At 38.8% G+C, this 26,595-nt stretch overlaps 1 protein-coding gene across 3 annotated transcripts in view; it reads right to left on the reverse strand.

Annotated features, from left to right (window-relative positions):
- Positions 1-4,500: 4,500 nt before the first annotated feature.
- The window catches only part of RGS7 (regulator of G protein signaling 7), a 572,799-nt gene continuing 550,704 nt past the window's right edge, over positions 4,501-26,595 (reverse strand). Inside the window, exons 16-17 of one of the 3 annotated variants that reach the window (XM_064276719.1) lie at positions 24,118-24,207; positions 4,501-5,214 (exon numbers count right to left, since the gene is read on the reverse strand). In XM_064276719.1, the coding sequence (XP_064132789.1) occupies positions 5,164-5,214; positions 24,118-24,207 (141 nt within the window). In that variant the 3' untranslated portion in view covers positions 4,501-5,163. Of the gene's footprint in view, positions 5,215-22,644; positions 23,043-24,117; positions 24,208-26,595 lie in introns of those variants that run through there. The other 2 variants (XM_010591043.3, XM_010591044.3) reach the window with 2 other exon arrangements.

Consider the following 26,595-nt stretch of genomic DNA (forward strand, 5'->3'; position numbering starts at 1 on the left):
GGAGGTTTCAAAATGTGTTCAGTCTACCTTCATAACTCCCTAAAGTCATCCTTCATAACTCCCTAAAGTCATTGAATTCTAATTACTACACCTTCCTTAGCCTACAAGAAGACTGAGACTCTTTCCAGTCAACTATATGCTGGGGCCATTACGGTTTACTATGAAAAAGAAAAGCAGCCCTGGCGGCACAGTTGTTAAGGTCTTGGCTGCGAACTGAAAGGTTCGCTCCATGGGAGAAAGATGTGGCAGTTTGCTTCCATTAAAATTTACAGCCTTTGGAAACCCTGTGCAGCAGTTCTACTCTCTTTAGGGTCACTATGGGTCGGAACCAACTCAACGGCAATGGGTTTATGAAAAAGAAAAGGCAAGAATGTTTTTGTGTCTGAAAACTTGAAGGGGATTGGGAAGACCAAAGGCAAGATGAAGTTTGGGTAAAAGGATGGAGAATGAGCACTACAGGTTGCAGTATGTACCAACACGAAGGTGGTACCATAATATGTCTGAAGCTCAGAAAGTGCCAGGGCATACAAACTAGGACAAGAACTGCTTTGAGGAAAGTATTTGTGTACTAAGTTGCTGTTTTACCCCACAGAACCAACTCAAACTCTGTGGTCTGCAGGAAACTCTTCTGGGTACATGCTTCAGCTCATGAATTGAGTCTTCCGTGGTCTGTGTATTGCAATCCCTGGAAAACATACCAGCTCCTTTGTCAGTGAAGTCAGTAGTTTATAGGGCTTTCAAGACCTCTCATAGCAAATCATTGAGTCTTCCTATGAAGTTACCAATATCCTCTTTTCTCTATGGTCTAGAAGATGCCTGGAAATAGTGTGGGGGAGGGAGAAGTCCTTGTAATTTGGAGCCAAATAAAAACATCTTTGGACACTTGGACTGGGAGAGATAGGTGGTTTCTGCCCTGCTACATTATCACTTACTATCATCTATTCCTCCCTTCTCTTCCAGCCCAAATCAGCTGGATTCCCACCAGAGTTTCCACTCTATCTACACGCAGGTAAATCCACAGATGCCCTCTGAAAGCCTCCTGTGTTTATTTTCCAGAGTGCAGTTTCCATAGTCCACTTGTTCCGGATATAATCTCCTTGATTTAAGTCCACTCTCTACCTTTTTAGTCAGGGTTTTTGTCTCCAGGTTTATCTACTCCATCTGTGTAAACGAAGTAGTGAAGAGGGAGCTTCTGCCTTCATTTATTTTCCTGGCATCTGCCAAGAGACAGCTTAGATAAGATTGCTGGACACATTTCTGTAATTCTGATCCAAGAGGCAGTCCTTTGTACAGCCACAGAGCTCACTACCTTAACAGGGCAAAGGGGAGAATAGGGCCAATGCATTTTAGAGGATGAATCAGATGCTTTTGACAATGTGAGCGTGGAAACTCTGGACCACTACTGTCTTGGATAACTTTGTTTCCAGTAGAAGCTGGTTGTTAAAAATAATTTTACTCAGTAGAAACTTGAGAGATTTTTATTCTATGCTTTATAGATCAAATGGTCCAGAGGTGGGGATGGGGGATAGGTAGTTGCCAGGTGCTTATTTGTGTTTAACTGCAAGGAATTCCAAAAATGCTCTATGTGTTTCACTTGAAATATCATTGTTTTGTATCCCAGAGTCTTGTCTGATATGAAAGAAAAAAAAAAAAAGAAACCTGTTGCTGTCTAGTCAATTCCGACTCATAGCAACCATGTAGGACAAAATAGAACTGCCCATAGGGTTTCCAAGGAGCTGCTGGTGGATTCGAAGTGCTGACCTTTTGGGTAGCAGCCAAGCTCTTAACCACTGCACCAGCAGGGCTCCAGAGTCTCGTCTAACCAAAAAATAAAACCCAGTGCCTTTGAGTGGATTGCGACCCAGAACTGCCCTGTAGAGTTTCCAAGGAGCGCCTGGCAGATTTGAACCGCTGACCCTTTGGTTATCAGCTGTAGCACTTAACCACTACGTCACCAGGGTTTCCAGAGTCTTGTCTAGATCCCATTAAATAGAGACATTAGGCCATTGCAAGCATAAGTGCTTAAACCCAGAAATTGGCCAACATTTTTGCCAGGAGTTCTGGCCTTGGGGATACTTGTTTTAAGGTTTCTTCTCTGCCCTCTATTGTCATCCTGACACCTTTCATTTCTGCAGATAGCCATAATTTGGAATTGTCAGTAACAACGGGCTTCTAAGGCCTGGCGAGTATGAAAGATGTTGTTGTTATTGTGTGCTGTCTAGTCAATTCTGACTTACAGTGACCGAAAGACAGAGCAGGACTGCCCTATAGGGTTTTCTATGCTGACATTTTTACAGGAGGAGATCAACAGGTCTTTTCTCCTGTGGAGTGCTTGGCTGGTGGATTTGAACTGCCAACCTTTTGGTTAGCAGCGAAGTGCTTAACCATTGCTCCATCAAGGCTCCTTTTCTGAAAGATACTCACCAATAAAACCAATCATGTACATTCCAGGCTCATTATTTACACATCATGTTTTCTAACAGGGCTTTGTTTTGTTTTTTTTCCAAACATTGTTTCTGTTAAAACCAGGGTTTTAATTTAGCTTCAGTACCAGCTGTCCCAGGCTGTCCTGAATTAAGCGTTTTATAAGTGAAAAAGTCTATAAACTTAACTTTATTTGTATCTTATGTACTTAAAAAAGGCCATATGGGAATGTAATTAAATTGTTCTTAAACTATTTGCAGTGTTCAGATTATAAGCTATATACAGATTTCTTCTATGAAGTCTCTTCCATTTTGTTACAATTTTATAAACTGGGTAATAGACTCTACTACTGATTTCTCACAATTCCAAATATTGGTAAACTTATTCAGAATTTAAGTTGACCTGCAATAAATGGCATTAAAAACTTGATCTCTTTTTTAAGAACCAGCGTCTACAGTGCCATAGTGTATGCAAACGCAAACAGGCCAGTCCCATTGTCTGGCTGGGCAACCTTTTCTGTCACTGATTCACCCCTTTAAAGTGGTCCTGATCTTACCTGGGCCCAAGGATGACTGTCAAAGGATAGTCTATGAATGTCCTAAAATTGCATGCAAATGTTTGCTATGTGAGAGTGAGCACGAGTTTTTCACACAACGTTTACCAAAAGAAGTCATGTAATTAGTGATTATGCATAACTGGTGCAAATGGTAAGCATACTCAGCTGCTAAGTGAAAGGCTGCAAGTTTGAGTCTACTCAGAAGTGCCGTGGAAGAAAGGCCTGGTGATCTACTTCTGAAAAATCAGCCAATGAAAACCACATGGAGCACAGTTCTAACGTGACGCACATGGAATCGCCATGAGTGGGGTCACAATTGGTTTTTACAGTACTGTGAGCTGTAGAGTCCGACTGCCTGAATTCACATCCCAACCCACCGCTCAACTGTGTGACTTCAGATAAACTACTTAACCTCTCTCTGTTTCGGAAACCCTGGTGGCTTAGTGGTTAAGTGCTATGGCTGCTAACCAAGAGGTTGGCAGTTTGAATCTGCCAGGTGCTCCTTGGAAACTGTATCAGGCAGTTCTACTCTGTCCTATAGGGTCGCTATGAGTCAGAATCAGCTTGACAGCAGTGAGTTTGGTTTGGTTTTTGGTCTCTCTGTTTCAGTGTTCTCAAAATAGCAGAACTGATCTTAGAGGGCGGCTATGAGGATTTTATAGGCACGTAGAGACCATAATACAGCAGCAGGCACCTAGCAAGCACTCTCTAAATGTCAGCAATTACCATTACATTCTCAAAGCAATTCATAACCACCAAAAAGTTAAGAACCACTGACCTAAGAGATTGTTAGAATTATGCTTAAAAAAAAAAAAAAATTCCTGATTTGGAAAGGCACACTCAATCCTAATTCTAACAGAGATGTTAGCAAAACATAGAGGTGCAAATTTATAATGAGGCAGAAAAGCCTTCTAAATACTTCTGGAAACGTAAAAGACTAATTTGTGTTGTTCTTCCATGGGGGAGAAAGAATTACCTTGTCCCTGGTTTGTTGCTATTGTTGGTAGCAGCTGTCCAGTTCTCCCCACCCCCGCCCCGGCTCATGAGGACTCCATGCACAACCAAACAAAATGCTGCCCGGTCCTGCACCATCCCCATGATTGGTTGCAGGTTACGCCATTGTGACTCATAAGCTTTTCATTGGCTGATTTGGGGAACTGGACCACCAGGCTTTTCTTTCTAGTCTGTCTTAGTCTGGAAGTTCCACTGAAACCCGGTCATCATAGCAACACGCAATCCTCCACTGACAGATGGGTAGTGGCCGTGTGTGAGGTGTATTGGCTGGTAATCAAACGCAGGTCTCCTGAATGGATAGTGAGAATTCTACCGCTGAACCACCAATGGCTATCGTGCCTGATTCGCCCCCAAATTAAAGACTTTTGATATGCTCCTGGCTGTTGCACGATCCAAGCTTGTGTCGAAACCCTGAAATTAACCCTCGGGGTGATAGTCTAATTTACACCTTTACATTTGTAGACGTCTTGGTCAAAATTACTTTTCTTTTTCAGTTAGCACTGAAGGCAAAATTTACTAAAGCAATGAGATTCTGCATCTTTTAATGAAAGATAAAACAACAATATAAACATACACAAATTTACAGAGAAGGGATCAACTTTAATACATTTGGAGTAAAAGGTGTTTCTTATTTAAATATGGTATAAAAATAAATGCAAGAAACATTAACTGAGAATGTACAGACAACAAAGACATGAGCTTGTTTCTGACGGAATACATTGGTGAAATGAAATTTCCTCTGCTAATTTATTGTTTAATAATGTGAAGCCATATGTATATTTACTGATATGTTTTTTTTCTTTTACTATTCATCCAGTTTGTGACTGACTGAATTTTTAGTGAACTGTGTGTCTAGCAGAAGCTTTGAGAGAAGGAGAGGAAAAAAAAAAAAATTTTTTTTTTTTTTTTTTACTTCACTTGAACTTATTAAAAAGGAAAAGATACAGATCCAGCTTAGTACAAGAAGGAAGTAAGCAGACAACATTTCGAATGGAGGCATTGAGATGGTAAAGAGGCCCTTGGAGATGGCAATGCCTTAATGTACACACACACAAAAAAACAAGTCAGGTCCTTTGCTCATGCAACACCTTGGTCTAATGTCCTCTGCTCCAGATAACAAAATATGTGCAACGACTCCAGTCTGCTTCCATGCTACAAGGATGATCCTTTTAGTAAGACTGAACGAGGCTTGTTAACCTCTTTGACGTGAGAGATTTCCCCTGAGGAAAAAAATAAAGCATAAGAAAAAATAAAAAAAAAAAACAGCAGAAAATACAGCATGACCACTCAAAACTTGCTTACTAGTAACATGTATTTATCGCAGCTGAAATTCGTGCAAGGGTCAAAACTGAACCCTTTAGGTACATCTTAGTTCAAACTTGATGACCAGCCCCCCTCCCTCCATCCCTCTATCAACACATCAAACAAAATGACCCTCCATCCTTCCTTCCACCCTCTCCTCCCCACTGCAAACAGACTGATGGTTTCACAGCACAGATTAGCAAATCATAAAACATGTCCATAAACGTTCCACTGAGGCTTAGCAATGATGCAACACCTACATTCACAACTGGTCATAAACATGAGTTACAACAAATCCTAATAAGCTGCTCTGAAAGATAGCAATGTGAATGGATTCTTCGATTGCTGAAATTAGTGTTGCTGCATTTATGAATGTCAGGATTCGTGGAGGGTATGATGGAATTAAATAAAATGCATTTTTGAGAGTGTGACTGGTGGGAATTCAAGACCATCCTCTGTCCTATACAGTGATGGAGAAAAGGGTACCAAATATACATCTAAACATAAATGTCTCTCTGGTCCCTATTGACTGTAGAAACTTTCCTGTTATTTTCCAACTGACTTCCTCCAACGTCAACCCCAGAAAAAATCCCATATGTTCGAACTCTACATATTGTGTTAACACCTAGAGTACCTAGTTATCTATTTATTTATTTTGGAACACTTGCAAGTCAACACTGTTTCTGTTAATTACAACTACTCTAGAGAGATAAGAAATTCTGGTCAGAACAGCAGATTGTTGATTCATTTCTGTTTTCTCTCTCACTTTATATGCTCTATATCAAAATAGATGATCCACTTATTGAATCAAATTTTCCTTCTCAGATATAACATAATAAGGGAAGAGCAAACATGTTTTTGAGAAGTATAATGGTTTACAATACCTTACAGCTATAGCCAAGGTCTTGATTTGATACCTAACGTGACTTAGAGTTTGATAAAAAGGTAGTGGGGTATTGGGAGAGAAATTGCCATATGTGCTCACATTTTGGGGAAAACAAACAAATAAACAATATGTTGGAGAAATGATTAATAACTGCGAGAACAAGCTTTCTTATACACTGCGTAATAACTGACAAGGGTCTTCTGTTGACATGAAGAGCAGCAATGAACACCAAGTGCCATTTTCTTTTAATTGGGGAAAAGGGTGCACAACTTAGCCTTTACCAGCTGATAGTGAAAGAGGACAAAGTTAAAAGAAGATATTTCCCACTGGGCTATTTTTAAGTTACTTTGTGGGAGAAAAAAATAACACACACAGAAAAGCAGCACCCCACTTTATAATTTACGTTAGCCTTAGAAACAAAACATATACTTCTTGCCACCACTTCTCTGCCTCACTTTCCTCATCTATAAAATGTGGATAATTAGAATACCTACTTTAAAAGCTTGTTGTGAAGGATAATACATGCAAATTGCTTTAAACTATTCTTGAACATTCTAAGTACTCAGTTTACGTTGGCTGTTATTATCATTAGCTGTCTTCATCTGGACACCAAGATCCAAAATCATTATTCTGACTCTGAGAAGGGCAGATAATTCATTGCTAATTAATTGAAATTTTGGAATTATCTCACTTTTCCACCCCAGCCTCTGGAAAAAGGTTAATCAAATAACATCGGAATCAAGAAACTACTTTTCCATAGTTGAAGACTATGTATTTTCCTATATTTACTACTGTGTTGTCTTGTGTTCTTAATACAAATGTATACATGTGTGCATATATATTTATTCTAAGTCTAAATAATTCATGTTTAAAACATAGGGTGGCTATAAGTCAGAATTGACTCGACGGCAGTGGGTTTGGTTTTTTGTTTTTTTTTTTTTAAAGATGCTTACTTTTGTAACGCCCTTTGGGGGATAACCCAGAACAAAACCCAGGGAAGAATATATTAGTGGAGGCACAAAAGTGAATATTCTTACATAGTAGGGGACCAGGAGAAGGATGCTAATATAAAACTGTTTTTATTAAAGCTACAGATTAATGTGATTTGGTTCAAAATGCTGGGACAAAGAGTGAAATAGTTGCATTAAAATAAGAAGCCGTTTACAACTTGGATGTAGTAATTTTTATTTAAACTATGAAAACTACTGTAAATTTACTAAGAAGCAACACAGTTCACTTTCTACATTTTTTTTTGAAAATGTCCTTAAAGTTATTAGTACTTGGCCTAGCATGAGTTTCATTGAAAGGGGTGAGGTACAAGCTTAGCCTGATGAGCTCTTGTCTCAGGAGACAATTAAAAAACACTTTTATGGAAGCCCATGGAGAAATGCAAGAACATGGTAAAACTGGATTTATTGCTATTACAACTTTTATGTATGATTATAATAGAAAAATAAAAAAATAGAAAAATAGGCAAACAGAATTGAGAAATACATGTATACATCTTAATATAGTAAAAAAAAATTAAACTCTTTGTGTGATGGTGATATGAACTTACTAAATATGCAATAAGGATATTTGTTTGGTGTACTGGAGACAAATAAACTTAGTCGGAGTTGAGTCGACAGCAATGGATTTCGTTTTTTGGTTAACTGAGCAAAGGAAACACTGGTGATGTAGTGGTTAAGAGCTATGGCTGTTACCCAAAAGGTTGGCAGTTCGAATCCACCAGGCACTACTTGGAAACCCTATGGGGCAGTTCTACTCTGTCCTTTAGGGTCACTATGAGTCAGAATTGACTCGAAGGCAATGGGTTTTTTGGAACTAAGTAAAAACAGCTTAAGCGGCCCTTTGGAGTTGTCATGGATGGAATTATGTCCCCCCCAAAATGTGTGTATCAGCTTGGTTAGGCCATGATTCCCAGTATTCTGTGGTTGACCTCCATTTTGTGATTGTAATTTTATGTTAAAGAGGATTAGAGTGGGATTGCAACACCACCCTTACTCAGATTTCATCCCTGATCCAATGTAAAGGGAGTTTCCCTCGGGGTGTGGCCTGCACCACCTTTTATCTCTCTAGAGACAAAAGGAAAGGGAAGCAAGCAGAGGGTTGGGGACCACCAAGAAAGCAGCACCAGGAGCAGGCTGCGTCCTTTGGACATGGTGTCCCTATGCCTGAGAAGCTCCTCCACCAGGGGAAGTTTGAGGACAAGGACCTTCCTCCGGAGCCCACACCCTGAATTTTGATTTGTAACCTACTAGATTGTGAGAAAATAAATTTCTCTTTGTTAAAGCCATCCACTTGTGGTATTTCTGTTGGAGCGGCACTAGATGACTAAGACAGGGGTCAAAAATCAAATCAAAACATGAATATCAAGTATGTGTTGTAGATCTGAAGGCCTAGATCACTTGGATTTAGACCATGGAGTTGGCAAATAAAAGTTCGCTTGGATCTATGTGAACAAGGTAGAATTTGCAAAGCAGGTACAAACCCCGCCTTTCTACCTACTGGAAGAAAAAATGCAGAGGCACTATTCTAGTGCATCAAGAAGCTATGATGTGTATGCCATCAGTTGCTCACTCTACTAGAAAGTCTCGAAAAGAAAAATAATCCCCTCTTACAGGTAAGAAAGAATAGAATCGCCTATCAGCTGCTTTGTGACACTCATTTTCAGTGCAGACTCCTGGAGGCTGTCTAGAACTTCAACTTCTGCCAATCATCTTTTCATAATTTTTTCAAATTGAAGAATATGATTGATTTTTATAGGTAGGTTCTAAATTCTTGATTCTGGAAACTAAAGGAGCTTAAAAAACAATAACAACAAAAACAAAACAGAAACCCTTACCAACAGCAATTTTTACCAAATTTTTCTATAATTGAATTTTTTATGAATAACACTTTTAACAAAATGATGCATACATGTTATGTGACTTATGCCCCTTCCTGTCAGATTGTTAAAGGAAATAGATTACAGCAGGAAGAGAAAACTATAGAGAAGGACAAGTACAGAAACTCAGAACAAAACAAAACAAAAACTCAAGAGGTGTTGCTCTTAACAGTTGATCCTATGAGATTTTGTAATGTCTAGTTAGTGGGCCATAGGCTAGAAAAAGAAGCATAATAACTTTGAGGAAAAAACAAATCTAAGTGAATATAGAGTGACATCTTAATCTATAATAAAATAATTTTACAGACAAAAAGTTTTCTAGTGTCTTATAATAAAACTTCACTTTCACCAGCCAATTCCTTTGTAACCTAAACACTGTGTAGAGGTTTTGTTAAAATCAGGGAAAATCAAAACAAAAACTACTTCTGTGCTTGTTCTTGGTTTTCCAATTAAACAATAAATAGTTACAAATTTTACCTGAATTTTAAAATCATTCTTGGTCTTAAAGTAGTAACAAAACTAAAACAAACCAAACCTGTTGCTGTTGAGTAGATTCTGACTCACAGCGACCCTAAAGGACAGAGTGGAACTGCCTGCCCCACAGGGTTTCCAAGGAGCACGTGGTGGATTCAAAGTGCTGACCTTTTGGTTAGAAGCCGTAGCTCTTAACCACTACACTACTAGTTGTAACAGGAAGTTGACAATAAGGAGCAGTGGGTGGGTAGAAATGGATATGATGACCAGGCACTTAGTTACAGCCTGAGACTAGGGCATTAGGGAGATGGACGTAACTTTCCACACTTCTTCCCTCCAGACGCTAATCCATAAAGGAAGTAGAGAAAAGGTATATTTGTTTAGTTGACTAAGTCCACTTGTTTTATTGCTGTCATAAAAACACACAGCAGTCTTTGCCAGTCTACAGAACACTAAACAGACCAAGAACAAATGAAGGAGATGGCTGTGAGAGAGCTTAAAGAGAAGGATAGAGGATTTTCAAGATTTTTTGGATTAAAAACATAACAGGAACGTGTTAACTCTTGCTATTTCCTTACAATTTGATCTTGTTTGTTTCCTGCCATTGCCTCCCAGTGTCTTGCATAGTTTCTGTAGTCTCAGAAATACATTCTAGAATGTCTCCTGGCTCCAGAGGTCAAGGTGAGGTAATGGGGATAAGAAAGCGCAAAGCTTGCCATTGCTCTTCTACTGGTTTATGTGATCCAATCATCTGACCAGTTGCCAAGGGCACACAGGTATCAAGGTGATAGCCACGCTCTATGTGGATTTGGCCATAACATAAGTACTGTGTTCAGTAAGCATTTAGGAGGACCACTGATGAACAGGAGAAAAGGTAAGAGGTGAGCAAGCAGTATGGTGAAAGTACAGGAAATTACTAAGTGAGAAAACATTAGAAACTCTCTTTTCCAGTGAAGCCTCACACATATTTAATTTGACAGCATTTAAAAAAAAACACCTTTACTTTAGCAAGTCTTTTTAAGTGTTCATCTTAGTTTTCATAAAAACATCTCTTTTTCTGTCCACACTAAAGTTTTACCAGCTTTACATAATATTTAAATTAATTGTTATTGCAATAAATTTAATCATGATAAACAACTATGGGAACAAACATAATTGACTCTTAGTCCCATACAATTCAAGTAGTGGTTTTAGAAGCGTGGGCGTAACCAGAGAGTAACCTCTCAGCTGTGACATGTGGTGTGCCCTTGACCTCCATCGGCGGAGACAGTGGAGAGAACTGACTAATCTAGGGCAGTGGTTTTCAAAGTGTGGCCTCAAAAACCGCAGCTTCAGTATCACCTGAAAACTGGTTAAAAATAAAAATTCTTGGACCATACTAGAATTAGACCTTCTGTGGGGCAGGATCTGTGTTGTGAGGAGTTAAGGGGCCTCGTAGGTGATTCTGAACCAGGCTAACGTGAGAACCACTGATCTATAGTAAGGAGAGATCAGTTAGGAAAAGCTACCTACTTAACGGCCCTTAAACCTTATTGTTCTGAAGTGCTTTTAACCAATAAGGAGCTGTGTGTGTGCGCGCGTGTGCACGCACGCATGAGTGCATGCGTGTGTGTGTCGATTCTAATTTGTTTTATTTGGGGTGAGGTCATGGAATCTGCATTTTCCCAAGCTCTTGGTGATTCTGAGATGGGGTGGGTACTTGGACCACACTTAGAAAAACAGTGAACTAAAGATTTTACTTAAGGGGAAAATGGAAACTTGGGGGAAGCTGATGTAACAACACCTAGTAATTCAACAGTTGTCATCTAGAAGAATGGTTTAAATTATTCTGCATGGCTCTAGAAAATGGAAGTAGGATCTATACTCAGAAGTTAGGGAAAAGTAGATTATTCTGAAGACAAAGAAAGAATTTCTAAGCAATGGAATGGACTGTCTCTGATGTCTTAAGGTACCACATCTCTAGAACTTATGAGCCAGGAAAGGCTGGATGCCTACCTGTCACTGAGTCTGACAGAAGAGGTTCACACAATGGGCTGGGGATTGGATGGGGGGCGGTAAGGATCTCTAAGCTTCTTTTCAATTCTGAGACTCAAAAAAAAAAAAAAAGTCATCATTCCCAATGTACCTAGAGATCTAAATTTCAAAATCAGAAAAGGGAAAAAATTTCTAATATTTTTTTCTTTCTGACATTCTTGCTATATATGTTTCAGATGAATAGTCTTGCTTGTTATTCTCCTCAGTAGTAACTGAGCCATGTCTACTAGGAAATTTCTCTATGGTTGATTCAATAGATGAAAAAAAATTGATATTTAATAACGAAGTGAGATCTGCATGACTCAATAAAGCAAGAAGCTAATATTGGAACTTTTTTTTCTCTAACAACAGTCAGTGTGGTTTAGAGATTGTGTTTTAAATTTTTAATACCTGCCCCAAGCCCATTTTAGTAAGGGTCTCCTTCTGGTCTTTGCTGGTTGAAATTATAAGTATAATTAGTGTATTTGAGATTGTCCAGTGTTTGCTCCTCTAGCCCTTAGATCCTGGCCACTAAGAAACAACAATGACAGCAACAACAGCCATCAAAATGTGGTGCACAGAGGCAGGGAGGAAGAGGTAATGGGATTTTCCCCAACCTGAGCTTGCCGTGTAGTTCCCGCCAAATGTATGAGACAACACAGCAGGGCATCTGTAGATAGATACATAAATACATCCATGTTTATAGATGGATTAAGTTCAGCTAAAGATGTGTAGTGTTATTTTAAATTTTATTTAAAATTTAGATTTCCTGTTTTAGTGTTGGAGTCCCTGGGTGGTGCCAATGGTAAACACATCTCGTAATTGAAAGGTTGGAGGTCCGAGTTGACCCAGAGGCACCTTGAAAGAAAGGCCTGGTGGTTTGCTGCCCCCCCCAAAAAAACTCATTAAAAACCCTGTGGAACACAGTTCCACTCTGACACACATGGGGTCACCATGAGTTGGAACTCACTTTTTTTTTTTTTTTTTTGGTATTTTAGTGTTATGGCCTTTAAATACTAGCACAAAGTATGGGAAAATAAAAATCATAGCCAAGTTTTGTCATCAGTATAAAGAGAATTTCTATCTCAAAAATGTTTCTTAAAAGGATGTTGATAAACATATATGATGCTAACCATGGCTTTAGAATGTGTAAGAGAAAATGAGAAATAGATGCCTTGGTGGCGAGACAGGGCTGCCTAGCTCATAACTAGAAATAATCAATGTATGAATCCACTTTCAGTAGGAATTAAGTTTGGATGTCATAATAAGCCCAATCTATCAACTAAAGCTCCATTCACATTTTTCTTAGTTGTGTAAAACAAATTTAGAAAGAGAATATGCTAATGTATCACCCTTAGAGCATTGGTGATATTCTCTTTAACTTTGCTTAATCTATTCAATTTTGGGTGATTCAGTGGGGTCACTGAGATTGATATTGAGATTGAGAGTTGCCAGGCGCAAGGTACTTTGCCAAACATTGTAATCCTAAGTGCATAAATTACATGCAAATATTCTCATATCCTCCTGCTTTGCTCAGCTACTTTTTTTGTGTCTTAACCTAAGATTCAGCTCATATTTGAATAACATGTAAACCTCAAATATTTTCAAATAAAACCCAAGTGATAATGTGAGATAATGCATTATTATATAACAACTCTTATAATTCCTAAGAGTTTGAATTTTTTTATGTGCTGTCAGCTTTTCTAGTAAACTTGGTGCAAAAGTATTTATTTCATTCTTATAAATTTATTAATGCTACAACTTTTCCTCTATTCTTCCAACTATTCCTCCTCTTTCACTTCTGTTATTGAACCATCCAGGTTCTTGTTGCTATCATCTAATGCATGGATTACTACAACAGCTGCTGATCCTGCAAGCATGTCCTCCTACCTCTAGGTTCTCCTAGCTTGCTTTCCACCCTCATCTGCTGCATAGATACAGATGGCCCATTGTGTAAACCCAGAATATGGACTGTGTCCTGGATTCCCTTCTCCTGTGCTGTGTTCCTCTAATGGGAAACCTCCACGATAGTTCTTGCCATGAACACAATAGATTTGTCAAGTCCTTCAGGTTCTCCTTCTGGACCCCACCTTTGTTCTCTCCTTCTCCTGCAGTGTCAGTTGCCCCAGCTATTTAGTAGGAAGGTTTCTTGCTTAGGCCTGAATTCTTCTGCTCCCTACCTAGTCTTCCATGTTTCGAATCATTATGATTTACATTTAGCCTCAAAATATGCTGGGAAGCTAATTCTGATGATGAACAGTTAATTTTCAGGTGAAGGTTAGGTGCATGTCTTAGTAGCATCCCAAGAGTAGTTATTTCTGTTTATGTATCCCCTCTTACGAACGATCAGATTTTTACATATGCTGGGAAGCTAGCTCTGTAAATGAACAGTTAATTTTCACGAGAAGATTAGGTGTGCATATTATTAGCAACCCAAGGCTAGTCATTTCTCTTCATGTCTTCCCTCTTATAAACTATCAGATTTTTAACAGTAGGGGCTGTGTCTTATTACCTCTGAATTCTCAGATATTGAGCAAAATGCCTGGCCCATGGTAGAGACGCAATAGCTATTGTTTCCTGGATAAGAGGACGCAGTAGTGCATAGATCCATCGGTGTCACGGGGCTATGAACTTGTTACACAGAGCCCCCAGGGTGGTTGCCGCTTTTGCAGGTAGCTGGGTCCCCATAGCCACTAAAGTAGACCAAGGCCTTGTGCCCAGCAGAGCCATACTTTGGGAAATGCTATTGAAACTACTGCCTCTGCAGCAGCAAGGGTGAAATTTCCCAGTGGGTGTGGTAGCCACAGAGCATTCTTTAGGAAGCCCCAGAATTGCCTTTGGTGCCCTACGACCAAAACCCACTGTACAATTCACAGTTTATAGAACTTGACTGGCAACTTAAGAATTAATGATGATTCTACTGGGGGAAAATAAAGATATACTGTCCAAACTGAATTTGGCTACATGATCTGCTACACTGCACACCAATCGATTTACGCTGTGCTACAGGGAATCTAAAATTGTTTTCTCAGGCAAGTTATCACTACCATCGGTTTCAATAAGACAAGATGGATGGCCAAATACGCCAACAGCAAAATGATAAATGAGAGGGGTTTCAAAGCCAGAAGAGAAGAAGGAAGAAACAGATCATCCTTGACCAGGCTGACTTTATGTGTTTGCTGGTAATAGCCATGGTGACCAGTTTATAAATGGTACTTAAGGAATCCTTACTTAAGGTGCTCTAGGAATTTTCTAACAGTTTATGTTAATGTGCCTGTAATTCCAAGCAATAAAACCCATGCACTCAACCAGGAAAGTGCATACCCAAAGTCCTACTGAAGGTGAATTCATAAGGGCACAGATATGAAATCCAAACCTCTTCTCTCACAGTTCCTGCTCTGCTTGTATATTTTGATGGATGTTTATTGAATCAATCTGCTTCATGATACCAACTCACTGCTGTCAAGTTGATTCCGACTCATGGCGACCCTACAGGACAGAGTAGGACTGCCGCATAGGGTTTCCAACGCTGTTATCTTTATGGAAACAGACTTGCGAATCTTTCTCCCACAGAGCAGCTGATAGATTTGAACCACCGACCTTTCGGTTAGCAGCCAAGCACTTAACCACTGTACCACCAGGGCTCCTTGCTTCATGATCTGACTAATTCCACAGAGGTCCTTAAGCTGCAACTTCATTAGTGTATATGTGTAACCTAAAAAATGGTCTTTTAAAATACACTAAGAGTTTTTCTCTACTTCATTGTATTAGTAGAAATTAGTATTAGGAGAAATATGAAGTATGAACAGATTGCATTATTTTTTTATTTTTATTGTGCTTTAAGTGAAAGTTTACAAACCAAGTCAGTCTCTCATACAAAAACGTATATACACCTAGTTGCTCTCCCCCTAATGAGACAGCACACTCCTTCCCTCCACTCTCTATTTTCGTGCCCATTCTGCCAGCTTCTGATCCCCTCTGCCCTCTCATCTCTTCTCCAGACAGGAGCTGCCCACATAGTCTCATGTGTCTACTTGATCCAAGACGGTCACTCTTCACCAGTATCATTTTCTGTCCCATAGTCCAGTCCAATCCCTGTCTGAAGAGTTGGCTTTCGGAATAACAGATTGTATTTTTAACCACATAGTAGAATATAACTGGTCACACAATCAAAACTGAATAAATGTTGAATGAATGAATGACCTGGGAACTACTATAAAAAAGGTATATAAAAACAATGATAAAAATGTAGCACATGAGTGCATCCTAGGCCACCAGCCAATTTTTTTCCATTGATATTATTTGTGGTGAGAAAATCCAATAACAGTGCGTAGATTTCCTTCTTAGGTGATCTAGAATCCTTTCTAAGGAGCTCTGGTAGCACAATGGTTAAGTGCTCATCAGCTAACCAGAACGCTGAAGTTTGAATCCACCAGCTCCTCCTTGAAAGAAAAGACCCGGCGATCTGCTCCCATCAAGATTACAGCCTAGGAAACCCTATGAGTTGCTGCTACCCTGTCATGTAGGATTACTATGAGTTGGAATCACCTTGATGGCACACAACAATAACAGCAACAGGGTCCTTTCTGACATAGCTTATTTACATTAATGTGCCAGGAAGGCCCATTATCAACCAGGAAGGTCCTAGCTCAATCCTAATGAGATTCAAGGTCTAGCCCAAATATACCAGGACTAGGTAGTGGAGGGGTTTGCATAAGTAGATTAGCTACTGCACTGTTCTGCTACTATCCATTCCTCCACAGCCAGTAAAACCAAACCTGTTGCTATCGAGTCGATTCCAACTCACAGTGAACCTATAGGACAGAGTAGAACTGCCTCCAAAGGGTTTCCAAGGAGCAGCTGGTGGATTCAAACTGCTGACCTTTTGGTTAGCAGCTGTAGCTCTTAATCACTGTGCCGCCAGGGCTCCATAGCCAGTAGAAGCGTGTATTTCTGAAGCCTGGGAACTCTCTTCTTAGGATTACACTGGGTGCAAAGGGTGGCCTCCAGTGTACAATCTTGGTGCTTGTTATAGTAAAACCAAAAAAACCAAATCCATTGCCATCCAGTTGATTCGGACTCATAGTGAGCCTATAGTCGGTAGAGGAAATTTCATGCTAGATTTCACATTTAATAAAAGCTCAATTAAACATTGCTTGACCAGGGATTAGGAAAAAAAAAAAATCCCCGGAGTCTTAGATAACATCTTAAAACAAAAAGAGATGAAAACCAGTGCAAGTTTTTCAGAAAGTGAGTATAACTCTCCATGGACTGAGGAACAGTGGAGGGGTGGGAGGTGTCTGTCATTAATCGGTAACACAGCTGTTTTGGAAATTAAGAGTTTAAAGTCTGAATCCAACTTTCTAGAATAGGTTATTTCCCTCCTATTGTATGCTCTTGTTGAAACCCTGGTGGCATAGTGGTTAAGTGCTATGGTTGCTAACCAAAAGATAGGCAGTTCAAATCCACCAGGCAGTCCCTGGAAACCCTATGGGGCAGTTCTACTCTATCCTATAGGGTTGCCATGAGTCAGAATTGACTTGAAGGCAATGTTTTTTTTTTTTTTTTTCTGGTATGTTCTTGTGGGGAGCCCTGGTAGTGCAATGGTTAAGCACTTGGCTGTGAAATGAAAGGTCAGCTGTTTGAATCCACCATTCACTTCAAGGGAGAAAAATGTGGCAGTCTGTATCCATAAACATTTACAGCCTTGGAAACCCTATGGGGCAGTTCTACTTTATCTTGTAGGGTCGCTATGAGTCGGAATTTACTCGATGGCACAACAGGTTTACGAGTATGTTCTTGGGGTAGAGAATAAGTAAAGATATGAGACAGACAAATAGATGAAGACACGCCCTTTCCACTATAAATCTGCGCTCCATTTAACCAAGTAATTCATTATTTTATGAATATATTCTGAAAAAAATATTCACGATGGTCATCTAAGGGTGCTTACTACACTTTGATCAATAACAGCAATAGATAGATAGATAATAAGATAGTAAGAAATGTCCAGCAATAGAGGGCTAGAAAAATACATTATGACTGTATGCATTCAAAGGAATTTTGAGTGGTCAGTAAGTAGAATCATGCAGAAAAATATGAAATGGCCTGGAAGATATTTAAAATTCATTTTAGGGGGGAAAAAGCATATTTCAAAAGGATATTTAAATTATAACCCCATTTTAAAAATATATATCTTTGTGCAAAGTGTTAAGAGAAGCTATTTCTCAATAGAGAGATTGTAAGTGAAGAAACTGAGGTTTGGAGCTTTAATTGAAATCTAATAATTCACAAGGTAGTAAAGTGCAGCACTAGGTTTCAAACTTAAATCTTAACACATCAAGCTTCCAGGCCTGGTCTCCCTTTATCACATTTTGCTGTCTATACAGAAATCTATATTTGGTTGCATTTACCAGCAACACTATAGTGGGCTTAGATATAGAATTTAATTAGACTGACCCCAAAAGAACATTCTAAAAGAACTAAGTGCTATTTCTTTCTCATTTTAACAAGTTATACTATTTCTATATTTACTTTAGTCCTTATTAATATTTATACTCATGAATGACAGTTTTTATACATCCCCAAAACTCAACTAATATAACCTGATTTCAGAGTCGACTAAGTCCTTTTGTTAAGACACTTTCCGGGAGTCCCTACAGCTTCACCTGGTAGTTCATTCAGAGAAAACCCGAGAAGCCCAGTGCACTAGTGGAGGTGCAGCAGAGTAGAGGGGTGGGACAGCTAAGAGGGTTGCCTTTTCTTTCTGTTGATTATTTCAAAGGCTCTGCAAATAATTGTCTTATTGAGATAGGGTAAAAATCTTCCCGAAAAGAGGTTAGACTAGACGAGTTTCTGAAAGTCCAACACTAAGATTCTCTAATTTTCTCTCCCAGAGCCAGGCTGATTTAATTTCCACTTCACACAAATGAAGGAGAGGAGGTGAGTAATATAGTTGGCACTTGATGTACGGATTGTGACTGAAACTGTAGATAACCAATCCTTCTAATCTCTCTTTCCCTTATTTCTACGGTTCCTCTTTAAGTTGGTGTGGCAGTAGATGCCATGATATTTCAATGGTTGGGGAAATGGTGTCAGATGTGGTAATGGTGATGTGGAAGGAAAACTACAGCTGTTGCAATTAGTAAAGCACATGAACTTTGCCAAAAGAGAGTGAAGTCAACTCAACAAGTGTAACATTTAAAGGCATGGTGGGACATGGTAACTTTTCAAAGCTCTTAAGAGACTTCTCAGACACTAAGGAAAAAAAGTAATAGAAGAGCGAATCGTTGGTAATGAGATTTCTTGAGACAAGAAACCAAGGTCAGGGCATCACACAAATGCGAATTATTCTTATTCCACCAGTCTTGGGCATAACAGAAATGGTTAAGAGTAGTCTAAAAAGAGTAAGGGATTAAAAGGAAGAAAACTTTGCTCCTAGTCCTGGCTCTACGACTCAACAGCTGAGGGACGTTGGCGAAGGAAACTTGGCCTCACTCCTTTCCCTTTTGCTCATCTGTGAATGGGAGACGACATCTGCCCAACTACACCTAGGACTGCTGTATGTATAAACAACAACAACAAACAACAATAAGAGAAACAAAAAGGAATGGATGCCCTTGGAGTATTATAAAATGCTATACAACTGTTAGCTGCTTATTATAATTATTCTCAAAAGCACCAGCAAGCATTTATGAGTTTTGGTAACCAACAGAAGCGCCAGTGGTGTTGGAAACAGCTGGCTGGCAAAATATTCTTGACTTTGCGGTGAAACTAGAACAGCAATGCCATTTTCTCTAAGCGAGGTTATAAAAATGCTGTGCTGGCACATGGAAATAAACTTCCTAAAATTGTACTCAGACTCTAGAGGAGAAGATCACCAGGTGGCAGGATTTATTTATCTTCTACCAGTTGGAAGAATATCAGGGAAGCAGAGTAGAACAGCGGGAAGAGAGGAAATTTGGGAACAAAATGGATTTTGTGTCAGTTCCAACTCCTTTGCTGTCTGACTCTGGGCTAATTACATACCTCCTCCTCTGATCCTTCAGTTCACTCACCTATAAATGGGTTAAATAATGGGTAATGAAACCCATTTTACTGGCTCAGCATACAGATTAAATTAAATTAGATATTAATGTAAAGTGCTGAGTTCAGAGCCTGGTACGTGGCCAATGCAAAATAAATGTGATTTGTTATTATTATCATCATAGTCTGCAAGCTTGTTTGCACATATCTTCCCTATTTCATTTCTTTCTTGAATACTCTCTATCTTGTAGCCTCCCTCTATGTTGCAATCTGCACGTAAAAACAAACAAACAAAAAAACCAAACCTGTTGTCGTCGAGTCGATTTGGACTCATAGAAACCCTACAGGACACAGAGCTGCCCCATTGAGTTTCCAAGTAGCTCCTGGTGGATTTACACTGCCAACCTTTTGGTTAGCAGCCATAGCACTTAACCACTATGCCACCAGTGTTTCCAAAAACCTGCACATAGAACACCTTTAAAATGTTTATTAAAATTCCTTGTCTCCATTTTGTCCATCTGCTTAGAATAAAATCACTCATGCTTTAACTTATGTTAAAATTATTTCATTGATCCTATAAAAGTGTCCCCCAAAATTTATTATTTAAGGCTTCAGGATGCCTGACATGACGGCTGACCCTAAAAGTAGCCATAACATGAAGAAATACCGAACAAAAGGGATATAAAAAAGAAGTGAGAAAAGAAAATTAAATGGAATTTTAAATAGAAACTAACCATCACAAGTTTAATAATGTAAACACATGAGTTTTCATTTTTATATCCAAATCATTTTCAGGATAGAAATTTGCTTCTCATAACTACCAAAATAAATGCAATCACTAGCAATCAGTTGAGGAAAATCAGAAAGTATATCTAATTTCCCTACTCCGCTTCTTCAGAATATTGCCAAAAAAAAATTCAATGAAAATAATCCTTTTTTATTTTCTTGGATAGAAAAAGATTAATGCTTAACCAACTGGGTTTGAAGGTTATTATTGGACGGTGTGCATGCATATGTGTGTGTAGGAACACTAGCCAACTTACTATTCTTTAGAAATACCAATATATTTTCCTTTTCCTTAAGAGGATGGTTGGCTTTCTTGGCTGACTGAAATCTTATTTATCCGGTTAAATGCTATCTTCTCTTGGAAACCTCCTCCCAGCCTGCTGCCCCAACACCAAGAAGAAATAGTTTACCTTCTACACGTTCTACATGGCATAATGCTCAGAAGGTAGCTGGCACTTGATGAATGAATGTCTATTGAAGGTGTGGGTGATCAAAGTTCCCACTCACTCTTCCATTTATTTCCCCTTGGTTCTTTTTTAAAGTTTGCGGTGGGTGACGCTATTTTAAGAGTTGGGGAAATGAGCCAGGTTTGAGGATAGTGTTGGGGGAAAGACAATCATTTTGCTTCGTCTTTACTATCTTCCTCAAATTGTATTATTGGGGGTTTTACTATCTCCCTCAAATTGTTTTATTATTTTTAATTACACCATACAAATTTCCACTCCAAACTCAAGAACCATATGCTGTCAGCATCAGGCTAGAAAAGGATGAATCTGAAACAATTCTTTAAACGACACACAGAGCACTGTGCGATATGTTAGGGTCACTTTTTTCAGCAAAATCTTGGGTGTTTCTTTGATGTTGTCTTTATTTCCCTCTGGTGACTTATGCGGTACATTTAAGAAAATTCTGTATTAAAGCCAGAGATTCCAATAGAACCAGCCAAAATTTTGTGAAGGTCATAGTGTAACTAATCCCTGTAGTCCCTCATTCTCCATCTCTTTCATTCATGCAATCACATTGAATGTTCAAAGTATATATGCTTTTTAAAGTCTTCCAAATACTGTGTGTACCTGGTTGCAGCTGGTAATCATAAACAGAAATAACATTTACCACCCCGAGGATCCCTTGAAGGAAACTGAAAATAAGAACAGTATCTTTGTTGAATGGGTTTGCTTACGTATCAACATACATAGCTCCACTTAACTGGTCAGCACAGCAAAAGCCACAACACACACACAGCAGCATGGAGTTAACCACACAACTCAACAGACAATGCAGACGAACTTGAGTACAAACCAAGATTTTTCTACCTCTTTTCATAACAGGTTAGTGCTGGCCCTCAGTGTTGGTGTACAGTTTTTATGGCATGGGAAAATGGGGAGGTTTCTGCCCTATAAAAATAAATGTGTTGAAGGCTTTAGTTTGAGCTTACGCAATGTCAAAAAGTTCCAAAGGCACTAGCACAATACAAAAAAAGAATCTCACAAACAAATATATCACCAAAACACATGGCTAAGATACTGAGAAAACACTGGTAGAAAAAACTACTGGTTTCCAGCATGATTTTTGCAACAGTTTTCAACACCTTCCTGAAAAATAAAGAATAAGACAGGCATGCTAGAGGGTCTTGGGTGGGGTACGTCTTGTCACCAACCACCATTCATATTAAATATTTTGGCTTTAAACTGCCTGGGGAGGTAGGAAGCATAAAACCTGAGGAGGTAGAAAGCATAAAACCCTCATTCGTCTTAATCTTTAAACCTGGAACATATTGAAATGCATGCACTATCTATAAGAAGGAAATGGTCACACAGAATTAAAATAAAAATACAGAGAAGGAATAATTGCTATTCCTTGTCATAAATATACACGTTTCCAAACTTTAGTTCTATACATGTAGTCTTTCATGCATGACATCTTTATTCTAGAAAGGGGTAGAACAAAAACATAACATAGTAGGAAGCATGAAGGTCTGAATTTGCAGAAAGGCAATACCTTTGCTGTTACATCAACCTCAAAGGATGCCAGGTGGGAGAAGGGTCTAGAAACTGGGAAGATTTCACTAATTAATGGTTTGTAATTCCTCAAAAAAGAAAACTTACCATATTCTGTGCAAATTTCTCAAGAGATGTTCTGCGATCCACTGAGTGTCCAGACTTACATGTATGGGGTGTGGGTAGGGAAAGGGAAATAAGGAAACATAAAAAAAGAAAGCAAGAAGAACAGAATAGAAAAAGACAGGATGACGAAATGATGCAACACCAAAGCCATATTCTAAAGCACAAGGCCCAGGAAGGTAGGAGAGCTGCTAAGGAAGGCCTCTTGTCACAGGACATGGGCTCTGTTTTCATTAGTGCTTTTATATTTAGTGCCAAAAAAGTCCTGTTGTGCAACAGAAAAATGGTGTGCTTTCATGCAAAATCAAATCAGGCTAAAATGAAGTAGTTATATGACGCTTTTATACTGACATTTGCAAATTCTAAATATTTGAACATATAGTAGCATCTCTTTAGCATTTCCTTCTAATTTTCTATCAGGGCTAAATTCCTGTTGCAAATTTCCTGTGATTCTGTAGAACATCGCTGTCCAATAGAACTTTCTTAAAGGTCGGAAATGGCGTTCTATGTGTCCAATGCAGAAGCTTCTAGCTGTGGTTAATGAGTCCTTGAAATCTGGCAAGAATTTTATGGAATTTTAATTAATTTAAACTTAAATACTCTCATGTAGCTAGTGACCACTTTATTGGGCAGTGCAAGTATGGAGTATTTATTTCTAGTTGCAAAAGAAATGGACCTTGAAAAATCTCATTTAGCCTAAATAAACTGTAGAAAATTATAATCTTATCTCTGAATTTCAAGAAGCTATTGACTATGTTAACATTGAAAAGTTCATAATGAGTCATGTTGATGTTTAAATCCAGATGTCCACACCCTGTTACGCTGCTTGTAAAAGGCGTTGTGGACAGTGAGACTGATTATAAACGTTAACTGAATTACTGAGTTCTCCTGCAACTCTGCCCCAAATGTGCTTGTCTACCATCTCAGATGTGTAACACTTACAGTAGGGATAGTAAGTGATTCAGCATAAACGCCAAATGAAAATATTCAAAAGCAAACATTACTAAATTTTAGCTACTATCATTGAAAAAAGTGGCTCCATTTTTAGTTAGGAAACCCTGGTGGTCTTAGTGGTTAAGAGCTATGGCTGCTATCCAAAAGGTCAGCAGTTCGAATCCTCCAGGTGCTCCGTAGAAATGCTGTGCGGTAGTTGGACTCATAGCGACCCTATAGGATAGAGTACAACTACTCGACTGCAATGGACTTTTTTTTTAATTTTATTTTTAGTTATGGAGTCTGTGACTCACACATACATTCTAGTTTACTGAACAAAGAAAATCCTTAAGTGTTGACCTACTGACCTTCTTCTTTTCCTTTCCTTATTGCAGTTTTTGAGTCTCTTAAAATAGGCATACAGAAGACTAACTTGAAACATGAAAATAACTTCTAGTAAACTTTGGAAAGCATGAATATTTGCAGAAACAAGCCCCCTCCCCCCCAAAAAAAGAATAAAATAAGCAACCAACAAACAAAAAAACTTAAATGGCCCTTACAAAATGCAAAGGTTTGGGGGAGGGTCTTGGAGTACATTGACTTACCATTTATCCAATACCTGGGGGCCAGCAGAGGTAACTATTCCAAATAGTTATCACTGAAAACTAGGTCAAAAAAGGGCAGGAAGAACCAATACCTTTTTCTTTGCCTGTAGAAGCTCCTGATAGGCACTGGATCTTATAAAACGTGGGTATGAATCACTTTTCATCAGTTTGTAAATGTGCTCCTAAAAAGAGATAATGGTTGAGGTGCTTCTTTATTATTTCTCACCAAAATAAATCAAATACTAGGAAAAGAACGCCACATGCAACTGAAGAATAAATCTGGTAGCAGCTAAAAATAAAAATGATAATGCTGGTGATAATACGTTATGTTACAGAACATTTAGGTCTTCAAATTCATTATTTCATTCATGGATCAATGGTTAAATTGGTTTGGGAGCTACAGAGGCAGTAAATCACACCCAGGCATTAAAAAAAAATGGAATTTGGTTAATGGGATGTCATGAAGTCATTTCAAATCAAGTCGCTGATTTATATAAACCAAAAAAACCAAACCCAGTGCTGTCGAGTCGATTCTGACTCATAGCGACCCTATAGGACAGAGTAGAACTGCCCCACAGGGTTTCCAAGGAGTGCGTGGCAGATTTGAACTGCCGACCCTTTGGTTAGCAGCCATAGCACTTAACCACTACGCCAGCAGGGTTTCCTTTTTTTTTTTTTTATATATAGATGTCAAAAATCCAAAACCCGTTGCTGTTGAGTCAATTCCGATTCATAACGACACTTCAGGACAGAGTAGAAATGCCCCTTGGGTTCTCAAGGAGTGGCTGATGGATTCGAACTGCCCACCTTTTTGATTAGCAGTCGAGCTTTTAATCACTGCACCACCAGGACTCCGTAGAGATCATATGAGAACATAAATAAATCTCTGCTAGCTCTTAAAATTTCTCCAGGCCAAAAGAGGATGATGTGAAATCAAGATGGAGCGATCATCCTGGATACCTGAGTACAGGTAATTTGGGGGTGCAGGCTGACCACATGAATTATCTCTTTTGTGCAAATTATATGGAAAATTATCATCCACATCCATTTTGGTCCAGAGCACAAGTCTAACAATAAATTTTGTGATACGTAATTGCTAAATCTCCAACTTCTGTGTGCCTTTTTTTTTACTCATTTAATGACTGATTAGATAAATATTTAAACATTTGCCTCAAATCAGTCTACAATGTTCTATTTTGATGATTAATATTGGTAGACAAAGAAGAAATGCATTTGTCCAATTCAGTCTGGGTTCAACCTAAAGAGATTCTCCTCTGGCCTTCTGCAACCCAGAGGAGCTAATCAGCTGCTTGGTTTTCCTAGCCTAGTGAAATACCCGTTTTCAACTATTTGAAAGTATCCTGGATGTTCCCTGGTGGCGCAGTGGTTAACTTTCAGCTGCTGACCAAAAGGGTGGCAGTTTGAATCTAGCAGCAGCTCCTTGGAAACCCTGTGGAGCAGTTCTACTCTGTCCTATAGGGTCACTATGAGTCAGAATCAACTCTACGGCAAAGGGTTTGTTTATTTGTTTTGGATGTTCTAATCTCTTCTTGTTTGGGGAAAATAACTCAGCTCTCCTGGTCTCAAACAGAGCAGCAATACTTTGGAGTTACTCTGAATCCACGTAAAGAACTTCAGGGTTAAGTGTCAAAATCTACCCCAACTCTGATCTGCAAAATTATGGTAAAACTTATAACCTTATTAGAATTTGTTGTCTGAAAAGTAGAGCACTGTCTTACTTTGGAGTCAAACATTTGGGGATTCAGGTGCTATTTTATTCAAGATCTCCCACTTTCAATGTATATTTAGACCAGTGTACTCATCTCTTGGAACCTTAATTTTCTAATCTATGAAGTAAGGTTACGGTGAGGATTGAAGGAATGATAAAGGTCTAGTGGAATACGGAGCATGCCTAGTAAGTGCTCACATATACTGGAGTACATGCCAAGCACGCATCTAAGCACTTGCCTATGTTGGATAATTCAATCTCGCAAAATGCCAATGAAGTAATAGATAACCTTTATTACATACATTTTAAATAAAAAGAGACTGAGGAATGGAGAAGCAATGTTCTTGCAAGAGGTCACACGGTAGCGTCTGGATAGAACCCAGACAATCTGAATACTGAATCTGCCTTCTTAACTACTACATCTCATCTCAAAAAATGACAAGAATGTCTATTATTGTATCTTTGAAGATAGAGAAAAAACTTCATCAAAAATTGGAATTAAATATTTAAGCTTAATTAAACTAACAAACAAAATAACAACAAAACCAAAACCAACCCTGGGTGTCTGGTGATAATGGTTCCTGTAGAAAAAACACTCATTTTCATTTTATTCAGGGCCCTAGTAAGCAAGCCTATTTTTCAATGACACAGATAACAAAGAAATATTCTTTTTAAGACTTCAGGAAGGTCATTCCAAACATTTGATACATTGTTGGCACTACAAAAAAATGCCTGAAATATTATCTTGAACTGAAAAGAAAGATAAATCAGCAGTGACCAACAGGGCAGGAATTTTTGGCTGCCCTGCACTCCCCCCAGTGTCTCCGCAGAATGGGATCAC

Source organism: Loxodonta africana, chromosome 25, assembly GCF_030014295.1.
Source record: "Loxodonta africana isolate mLoxAfr1 chromosome 25, mLoxAfr1.hap2, whole genome shotgun sequence".
NCBI classification, from domain to species: Eukaryota; Metazoa; Chordata; class Mammalia; order Proboscidea; family Elephantidae; genus Loxodonta; species Loxodonta africana.